Here is a 10,662-nt window from a genome sequence, read left to right as displayed (position 1 = left end):
TATATATCACATTAGCAAAATGCACCTATGTATTTCTGATTTGACTAAGAAACACTCTCCTGTGAAGTGAACATAATTGTTCTGCCAGGTCCCCTCCACTCACAAGCTCACCATCTGCCAACAGCGGCTAGAGCTCATGACTTGCTCCTCTTAGGAATTGCATGTGGCAAATGAAGGCCACCTCACCTGGAAAGTTGCTCCCCACTGTGCTCCTGGGTGACAGGAAGTGTTTCTGTTCCAGAGCTCCTTTGGATCAGGCTACAGGTGGATTCAGAGGAGACCATCTCACTCCCTTCCTTTTGTTTTCTTCTTTTCCTCTCCCCATCTTCTGAGTGGGCTCATTCAGCAAATCCTGCACACCCAAGTCTTTATCTTGGGCTCTGCTTCTGGGGGGCCTTACTAAAGACTTCTTCTGCTCAGGTTAGTGAGCAGATGCCGGCGGGATGTAGGCTTTGAGTTTGGACCTCTTGCCTCAATCTTGAACTGCAGAGTTCTCTGGATTTACAGCCTTAGTGTAAAGGCTTTTATTTTATGTTTTATTTACTAAAGCTGCCTCCTCTTGATTTAAAGTTTTAGCCTTTGTTCATGAGCTATAATAGAGATTTTAATTAAGATTGAGGCCTTAGAGCACTTAGTTTAGGCAGACAGTTTCCTTATCATTGTTGTTTTGAGTCTTCCTTTTGTGGAGAAAAAATGTAACTCTTCCTGACAACATGAATGTTTCTTCCAGGAAGTACTTTTGAATATCCAAAACTCTAAGACCCATTGTCTTTCTTCCAATTCTCATTGAGAAATCAGAAAATGCCTATCAACTTCAGAAACTAGATTTTTAAAAATTCAAAATTCTAGAATCTTTGAAAAAGGGAAAAGGAATGATGATAATGTTATTTGAAAGGATCAAATGAGACAAGAACCTCTACCCCAGCTCCCCATATTTAAACACATGTGACCTCAGTCGGGGGACCTTGTGGACTCTCTCACACAGTTCTGTACTTCATCTAAAGATTAAAATAGGTAATATCCCAAGAGACTCTGTTTCTGATAAGCTCCTGAGTAAAGCCAAAGTTGTCGCGTCAGGAATCCCCCAGGTTTTGACAAATAGTATAATTTGAATCCCTGGGCTGTTCTTTAACTCACCCCCTTTCTTGAAATCTTCGGAGCACAGGAAGTCCTATTATGATTTCCCTGATCTCCAGTTTTGTTGTTTTGTCATGGTCATGTGACTTACTAACTTTCTAAGGCATGGGCAATAGAATGAATAGCAATATAAATATACAAAAAGATTAAATTAACCAGATCTGCCTCACTTGGAGAGCCATGCGCTGTGTCCAACAGGCCTGAATGCCCTCATCACCGTGGCTCTCGACGGAGCTGCCCATTCTGGTGACCTGGCTGATCTCCTCTACATTGAATTTGGGAAAGGATTTGAGTACAGGACACAGTTCACTATCGGCATGAGGGACCTTGGGACTCAGCTGTCGAAACAGCTGGTAAGTTATTCAGAAAAGGTCACCAAGTTTAACTAGCTTGCCTATAGGTATGGAGTTTGTTTGTGAAGTTGAACTAATTCTGACCATTTGTGATGAAGACGTGCTTTTCTAAATCAGTGAATGGCCTAAATAAGAAGGTGTTTGATATGCTTAGCAAGAAAGAGAAAGGAGGAAAATATTTAAGTAGCGTAATATTTGTTACAGACTATCAATATAAGCGCTAAAACGAAGCTGAGTTGTAAGCACGGCTCCCAGAGTCCTCCCAACGCTGGGTTCACGTGCCTTGAAGAGCTAAGTGCGCGGCTCATTTGCTCAGCTTTTTGAGAGCTGGGTTTCCCGGTGCCAGGACCTGTAAGTAACAGCAGACTACACGTGGAGTTCAGCAAGAGACAAAGCAGTCTGCTCTGGTGCTAAAGGAAAGAAATGAAAATAGACCTCAGGTGTGGTACTTCATGAGCAAGTGAGAGATTTTCATGGTTGTCTTCTCACTCTGAGATTCTTGCCGTAATTCTATTTTTAGAACTGAATACCCATGTAAGTTGCATTTTATTTCTTTGAGAAATAACCACCATTCAGACTTGAGTGGTGAAGTGTTATCAAACATTACAACACTTGAATGAATGACTAGCGATTTCTTTAAAGTCTTTTTTTTTTTTTTTTTTTTTTTTTTGTGTTGGTGTGGCTGTATTTGGGATTAAACACAGGTAAATATCCTTCTATTGAGCTATAATCATTTTTGAGGCAAGGTCTCACTTGTTGCCTGGCATAGCCTCAAACTCTCAGTCCTTTTGCCTTCACCTCTATAGGAGCTGGGATTATACGGTTATGCTACTACATTTATCTTTAATTTGTAAAATCTTTTTTTATTAATTTTATTGAGAAACAAATAGCAATGAGATAGTTTCAAAACAGGTTAGTAGGACAGTTACAATAGTTAATATATTGCATATTGTTGTCTTCCTATTAGTTATTCATAGTACAAGATGCAGACATGATATCCTGTCCAAACACTATTAGTACAAATCTTTCTTCTAGCTGTATATCTATCCTATTTTGTATACACAGATATAAAATGGTCCTTCATTTATATCCCCTTTTTTTGTTTAGTTTTGTCAGAAATGGGTATTCCCTTGCCATTTAAATGTTGTAGGTACATGAATTCAGCAAAATAATCCAATACAAAATCTTTCATCAGTATATCAGAATACTTTCCAATGAATGCTAGTTTCTGCTCTTTACTATTTTCTACCAATAAAACTTTTGTAAAAGCAATTTATTCAAAGTAGCAATTATGTAAAAATAATTCAAAAAAAAAAAGAAAATTTGTTGGTATTCCTGTTCTATGTGGAAAGGATTTATTTTGTGAAATTTATTTTTTAATCTAATACTCTTTAAAATTTGTATTGGTAATTGATAGAAAGAGGAAGTTTTTCTTCAAAACAAGAATATAAGTTAAATTCTGTATAAGAAAAACTAAATTTTAGAAATAGAGCAATTTTCATCTTTTTTCTGGTACTGGGGATCAAACTCAGGAAAATTTTAAAAGATTAAAATTTAATCTGTTAAGAAATAGATTTGGTGCTGTAAAACCTTGATAATTAAATAAAATTGTAGTATCTAATATGAAATCATAGAAGCCACATTGCTTGGTTTTATATATTACACCAAAAGCCATAAATGGCTTTTTTTTGAGATCTTCAGGAAAACAAGATTTTTTTTTTAAACTTATGTGTTTGTTACAGGGTCTTGCTACATAGCTCAGACTCATAGTGATCCTCCTGTTTCAACCTCGTCAACATGAGGATTACAGGGGATTACAGGAGTCGGGGAGATGGCTCAGGAGAATAAGTGCTTCCCTGGTAAGCACAAGGACCTGAGTTCAATCTCCAGTTCTGAAAAAAAAAAAAAAAAGAGTGATAACATTGTTACCTGAGTGTTTGCAACACTGGGATTACAGGTGTGCACCACCATGCCCAGTTTTGGTGGCTGGCTCAGCATTTGGTGCTGAGGATCAAACTCGGGCCCTTGTGCTTACCAGGCAGGAGCTTAAACTACTGAGCTATCTCCCTGGACCCAGAACATAAGAATACTTTTACTGTCAAAAAGAAGCACAATAGGAAATATTACAAAAAAAGAAATATACAAGAAAAGAATTATACAAAACTATTATATAGTCAAAGGGAAAAATCACTAAATGACTGTAATAAAAAGAATTTTATTTTTCATTGCACTAGAAATATAATGACAATTTTGCAAAATAAAGTTTGAGTCCATCCTACTAAAGTGAATCACACCATTTATTGCAAACAGAATTTTCCTAAAATCTGATGGGTTAATTGTAAAAATGCAATGCAATATGCCAGCCATTCAGAAGATGACGAAGTCCAAGATGAAGCGTAATCACCTTCTAAGTTATATGCTATGGGTTGTGGGCAGCGTGTGAAGAGTACTGTTCTCTCCAGGACCCCGGTGTCTGGACCCAGTGCCTCCAAAATGTTAGCATGTGTAGGTGCTTTTAAAATCCTAAAACAAGTATTCTGGAAGTGGGTTGACTGCTGGACCATTCCAAGCAGCATTGCAATGGCTACTGCCTGAATCATCCCACATAGTATGAATTAGCAAAATGCAGAAAGGAGAACATGGAACGTACTGTTTTATCAAACAAAGGATTTGGGGCTGTGTGGTATAGGGTCACTGGCAGCACCATGGTGAGTGCTGGGGTTGGAGGGGTGAGAACAGGCAGCCACACTGACAGATCCGTGTACCAGGGCTAAACAGATTTGGAATTCCTCAGATGGTAGTGAATGCAGATCACAGAAGGAAAGTTAGAAATGAAAGAATCCAGGGCACTCACTCTAGAGCACGGTCACCTTAAGGGTCAACAGGTTTCTGAAATGATGGTAGAAACCCACATTACGCCATGGGTGGACGTGTATGGGATTAGGGAAGCAACACCAGCTAACATAACATATTTCTCACACTCTGCCAAGATCAACATCGCCGAGAGGACATGCTGCTGTTTGTTCTGCAAGTGCATCGGAGGGGATGGCACCGCGGGATATCCTGGATCACCAGGGAAGAAGGTAATTTCAGCTCCAATCAGGGGATTACTTCTAAGAATTCAGTGTACTTCTTCAACGCAGGCGTTGACAGAAATGAGGGATGATTTTAATTTCTAGGTACAGCCTCAAAGGTGACCATTTATTAGTCCTTTTTCGTCAAATAGTTGTCAATTTCCTTTGGCATTCTTAATTAAAATTTTCTTTATTTTTAAAAAAAGCTCTTAATGAAATCTCTGGAGAAAGGACTGTCAAGATATTGGTCACTTCTATTCAAGCAGTCATGACACCTATGCAGCAAACTCCACAGTATTTGCTTGTGTTGAATGGTGAAAGTCCCCGGATGGCGGCGGCTCATTTCAGTCTCCATCTGTAAAGATGGGAGAGTCATTGATATCAAGAAGATATGTTGTGTAGTTGGCTGAAAAGCTGCATCAGGTCATGCTGCCACTGTAGCTCGTAAGATCTTTGAGTGTCACAGATGCATGCACACAGCAAAAGCCCAAGTATTTATAAAGAGAATCAGTAGCAGTAATTCATATACTGTGTTACCTGGAAAATAAGACCCAGCTGGAAAACAATCAGCCTTACAAAGTAGAAAACCCAAGAAGCCAGCCCCAGGCAGCCCAGCCTTGCCATGAGCAAGGGAGAGTGATGGCAGGCTGGATGAGGCTGGCATTTTTGATGCATGAGAAATACGTTATGTAGGGCTGGGGAGATAGCTCAGTAGAATAAGTGCTCACCTGGCAAGCTCAGGGTCCTGAGTTCAATCCCCAGTACTGGAAAAAAAAAAAAAAAAAGACAGAAAGAAAGAAATATATTACGCTTCCTGGCATTGCTTCCCCAATCACATACATGTCCCCCATGGCATGATGTGGGTTTCTACCATTCTTTCAGAAACGTGTTGACCCTTAAAGTGGAAGTGCCCTAGAGTGAATGCGTAGGATTCTTTTGTTTCCAACTTTCCTTCTGTGATCTGTATTTGCTACCATCTGAGGAATTCCAAATCTGTTTAGCCCTGGTCCTCTCTAGCTTTCACGGATGTTTATTCTCTAGTCGGGTCTTATTTTCAGGGATAGAAAGGATTTTCTAACTAAAAATTCTATGTTTTTTTATATAAAAGTACTATTTTTGACCTTCAGAAATGTTCCAGTATATGTAAGTAGTATGGGATATGTTTAACAACCTTGATATACTTGTTTTACCCATGTGTTTGATTTTTGAATAATATATAGACCACAACTTAACTCTCAAGTCACCAGAACTGAGCTTCTGAAGGAAGCTTTTGGACTAATTATTTCCTGAATGCTTTAATTTCCTGCAAGATAAATACAGTTTACAACAAAACAAAAACTGAGGACTCAGGAAGAATAGAAGAAATTGTGTGTGGTCTGTTTTTCTATGTGTGACATAAATCCTAAAATAATTTTTTTTTTTTTGTAATGAAAGAAGGCAATTATGGTCTTTCAAGAGCCAATACAGTTGTATTTGCTTGGATATTTGTCCAGATAAAAAACCCAGCTGAGCTCTATATATAATCCAGAAGAGCATTACAGACAATATTATGACCCATACAGGCAAACATGCACACACACAGACACAGACACACACACACACACACACGCCACATGCACACACATGCACACATGCACAACACACTCTTGAATTGTCTGTATTCTTGTCTGAAAGTTCTATTTCTCCTTATGTGTGTAGATGCAATATGGGTTGGAGAGGGAGGACTTTCTTCCCCAAACTCTTACTTTCCACATGAAGTTAAAATTGTAAAGCTGAAGAATTGTGCTTGAGCACTTCTGGGTTTTTGCTATGGTGTGTTCATGTTGTCTCCCTTCTCTTATTTCCAGGGACCCACAGGCATTAAGGGCAGCGAAGGACACCTGGGGGAGGAAGGCATTGCTGTAAGTTAAGGATTGTTTTCCACCTCCATTTATTCCTAAAAATATACACAGAATATGTAATCCATTGTTTCCTTTCATAGGGAAATAAAGGTCAGATTATAAAGATTTTTATGCAAAAACCAGGTCCCTCTTAATTTTGTACTTTGCTTCTCGTGCCCATGAGTACTTTACTAACTTACCATAAAGACTTCACTCATTAACTCATTTGTTCATCCATTCAGTATACATTAAGTTTCTTAGATGCCAGACACAGTGCTAGGCCTTAGAATGAGAAAAGTAAAGAAAAATTATAGCTCCTGGCTTAGGGAACCTCCAGACTAGAAGTGAGACCAAAGGGACCCTAGGTTCCAGCTTTTAGGCCCCTGGCTACACTAGAGGAGCATAGGAAGTGGGAGCACAGGGACATAACCACCTTGGGGACAACCATGGTGGAAGTTAAGGCTTGAGGGAGAAAAGCTGTAAACAAAGGCAAACTCGGGCAGACGTGAAGGACAAGTAGGAATTTCTCCAGTGAAGTGTGTGGGAAAGAGCATTTTCCCGCAGAAAGGGCAGCATGTGCAGAAGCCACCCAGCCGGCTGCATGTTTGCAAAATGACACATGTCTAGAACCCAGGACGCCACAGGAGAAGGTGGCATCATTGGGAATCTCTTTTTCTTTTCTTTTTTTTTGGCTGGCTCAGCGGGGCTGGTGCAGCATGTGGTGCCGGGATCAAACCTCAGTTCCCTGTGCCTGCCCAAGCTTGCCTCAGCAGGCGCTTCAGACCACTGAGCTATCTCACCAACCCCATCATTGGGAATCTTGAATGCCCTGGAGATGTTTTGCATAATGTCCTTCACTGACAGTGAGTCACTGAGTGATGTTAAGCTTGGAGTAAAAACAGAGGGGATGATCCAAAAGGATGCCCAAGTAATGTTATGGATGCTGAAGAGGCAGGGGCTGCAGGTAAAAGTCCTATAGGTGAAGAGTTCTTAATTTGGCTTTGGGATGGCATGAATTGATATGTTGAACAGGTGGAAAAGACATAACTTGATGACCACTTGGGAGAAAGAAGCCCACACAGGCAATAGGCAGGTGAGATCCAAAGCAGAAGGCTGGCATCCAAGCAGCTCAGACTGACAGCCATATTTATGCTTTTCAGGCATAAATTCTAAATTACAAGCCACGACCAGCCACACATTTTTTTCCCCACAACAGCAAAACCTTGTCAAATGTCCAACATTGAATCCAGATGACAGTAGAATGGCTCATCTAGCTACTTGCTTTTTCTCAGGGTGAGCGAGGAGCCCCTGGACCAGTGGGAGAGCAAGGCACTAAGGGATGCCATGGCACCAAAGGTCCCAAGGTGAGAACTACATAAGACATTGAAACAGCTCCTCAACACTTAAACCCATTTTGCTACATAAATTACTACTATCCTTTCTATTTGCAGGGAAACAGAGGACTAAATGGAGAAGAGGTATGGCACCAGGCCCATCCATTTATCTGCTCAGCTCTTACCCAGTATTATTTAATTTTTGAGATTATTGGTAGAGTTTACAACTAACCCTTCTGTTTGCCTTCCTTTGCACTTTCACGCTGGTCATCTCATTTTGTTTAGTCTTTTATTGCCGGCAGCACATGCTGTTTGTTGACAGTGTCTATCATTGAAAGTAATCTATACTCAGGCATAGCCTAAAAAGAAATGCAAAATTAGATGAGTTTTGTTTGGTGCCTGACTTTGTTCCATATAGATATGATGCACTGTGTTCTAATTGCATCTGTCTTTTCAGGGAGAAATTGGGGAACGTGGAATCCATGGATTAAATGGAGAACAGGTACAGATTTTCCCTGAACAACAGAGACCCTCTTGAGCTATTTCCCATTAAGACAATGGGAATTTGACTTTTTCCTTCTATGCTTTTTAGGGTGACCGTGGTCTTCCTGGAAGAAAAGGTGAAAAGGGCGATGAAGGATCCCAGGTAGGGATTCAATGAAGGCAAAGCACAAAGACTGTATTTGAAAGTGAAGGCGTAATTAGTAGAGTAAAACAGATACCCTAGGTGTGTCAGGGAACTGTTGCCTCAGAATTCTCCTGTGAAACACATTCACTAAATTCTAATCAGATACAACAGTAAACACTTGATTCAGCTGGAGCCTCAAGCAGTTCAGGCAAGACACAGGTGGCCTTGATTTGTGCATCTGTAAGTTTGGCTTTGCTCCATTTGTTTCTTACCCTCCAGGGGCCAGGAGCTGGCTGGTGAGGTTGGCCATGACATTTTCATGGCTAGGGCAGAGTGGAAGACAGTAAGAAGAAACACACAGGGTCTCCAGTCACCTTGAGGTCATGTTGTGCATCTTCCCCAGCAACGTCTCTGTCTCTGTCTCTTCACCACGTTAAGTCAGGCAGTCCAATTTGGGAGAAGGGAATCTTGGCCACCGCAATTGGAAATCACTTCAGAGTTACATGAAAAGGACTCAGATACAAAAAGGACTGAAAACATTGGGGCCATTGAAGGAGCTGCCACCCTGAGAACAGCAGGAAGATACTGACAAGGGTCTGAGGGGCAAGGCAGCCCCTGGGATGTCTGCCACTCATACCCATCTGAATGCCCGCTAAAGCCCTGCTTCCGTTATCTGCTGTGCCCCTCGGGTGTGAAAATTGAGTGAAAAATCTATTTTTTGGTTGATGTAACTGCTTTAAGAAAACTGCATGATCTTTCTGAGTCTCAGGTGCCTCATTAAAAATGAAAAAGATGATAAACAATACCTGGTTCCTAAACTAGTTGGAACAACAAAGCAAAGAGACAAATGTGTCTGAACCAGAGTTCACCACGTGGTACATAATTAAGTTCACTCTTCAATTATTTATATGATGCCTGAAGCTTTCTTGGTGGCTCCTTTTTTTCCAACTTAAAAATAACCTCACTAGAAAATACTCAGTTATTCAAACTAGGGAGAGCTTTAGCTCTTTGTTTATTCTTATTCATTTGATTCAAAATCTTCACCTTGTTCTTATTGTGATTTGTATTAACTTCAGGGAATCCCTGGAAAGAGAGGGAGCAAAGGTGACCATGGAGCAAAGGGTCTGAGGGGAGATCCGGTAAGTGCTGGGGGTGTGGGGTGCTACCAGGACTCCCTCCAATAGCGCTTCCCATAAGGAAAGAGATTTTCAGTTTAAAATACTATAAAAACAATCTTGAGCTCACAACATCACCATTGTAATTGCAATAGAATTTTAAAAGCAGTTACCTGTGCTGAATTCTCTTTATTTATAGGATTGTCCTTTTTTTTTTACTGGTATATATTTGTGGTACATAATAATTACCTTCCTTATGGGAAGTATATGTCAGTAACACATCTTAAACCTTTTTCAACCCTTCCCTCCCACATCTCTGGCTTCTCTTCCCTTTTACAAAAGAGCTATCTGTTTCCTATTATTTATTTACATTTTGAGTTTCTCATATATAAGAGAAATCATGTGATATTTATGTGTCTGGTTTATTTCACTTAACACCATCAAGGCTTCAAGGTGCACCATCTTCCTACAAATGACTCAAGTCTATTTTTTACGGCAGAATAATACTCCATTATATATAAATACATTTACTTTATCTATTCATATGTTGATGGACATATAGGCTGTTTCCATGGTTTAGCTATTATGATTTGAGCTGCTATAAACACGGGGATGTACACATGTCTGTAATATAATGTCTTTCACTCTTTGGGGAAGAGCCCTAGAAGGGGACTAATCGAGTTTAATGGCATTTCTGTTTTCAGTTTTTGAGGAATCTTCATCCTGATTTCCATAGAGGCTGTTCTAGTTTACATCCCCACCGCCAGGGTAGAAGGGTTCTTTTTCCCGGAAGCCTTCCCAGCATTTGTAATTATTTGATTTATTGATGATAGTCATTCTTTCTGAATGGAATTGCCATGTTTTAAATTGCAGTTCCGTAATGACTAGAGTTGACACTTTTTCATATATGTATTGGCTTGAGTTGACTTGAGTTGACACTTTTTCACATATTTATTGGCCATTTGAACTTCTAAGGTTTCATCATTTCAGTTGCCCACATTATTATTGGATTTTTTATTTTGTGATGAGTCTAAAATTTTTAGTTCTTTATATATTCTAAATGTTAGTCTTCTGTCAGAGGAGTAGCTGGCAAAATGTTTCCCGTGCTGTAGGTTGTCTTTTCACTACTAGTTGTTTCTTT

General features: G+C 39.9%; 1 protein-coding gene across 1 annotated transcript in view; it reads left to right on the top strand.

Moving 5' to 3' along the window:
- Col6a6 (collagen type VI alpha 6 chain) overlaps positions 1-10,662 on the top strand; it is a 119,842-nt gene that overhangs the window by 29,788 nt on the left and 79,392 nt on the right. Inside the window, exons 12-19 of the mRNA XM_004625220.2 lie at positions 1,336-1,490; positions 4,481-4,573; positions 6,412-6,465; positions 7,737-7,808; positions 7,896-7,922; positions 8,236-8,280; positions 8,371-8,424; positions 9,483-9,545. Of these exons, the coding sequence (XP_004625277.2) occupies positions 1,336-1,490; positions 4,481-4,573; positions 6,412-6,465; positions 7,737-7,808; positions 7,896-7,922; positions 8,236-8,280; positions 8,371-8,424; positions 9,483-9,545 (563 nt within the window). The remainder of the gene's footprint in view (positions 1-1,335; positions 1,491-4,480; positions 4,574-6,411; positions 6,466-7,736; positions 7,809-7,895; positions 7,923-8,235; positions 8,281-8,370; positions 8,425-9,482; positions 9,546-10,662) is intronic.

This window comes from Octodon degus, unplaced genomic scaffold (genome assembly GCF_000260255.1).
Source record: "Octodon degus isolate 3935 unplaced genomic scaffold, OctDeg1.0 scaffold00008, whole genome shotgun sequence".
NCBI classification, from domain to species: domain Eukaryota; kingdom Metazoa; phylum Chordata; class Mammalia; order Rodentia; family Octodontidae; genus Octodon; species Octodon degus.
This window is presented reverse-complemented; position numbering and strand designations above follow the sequence as displayed.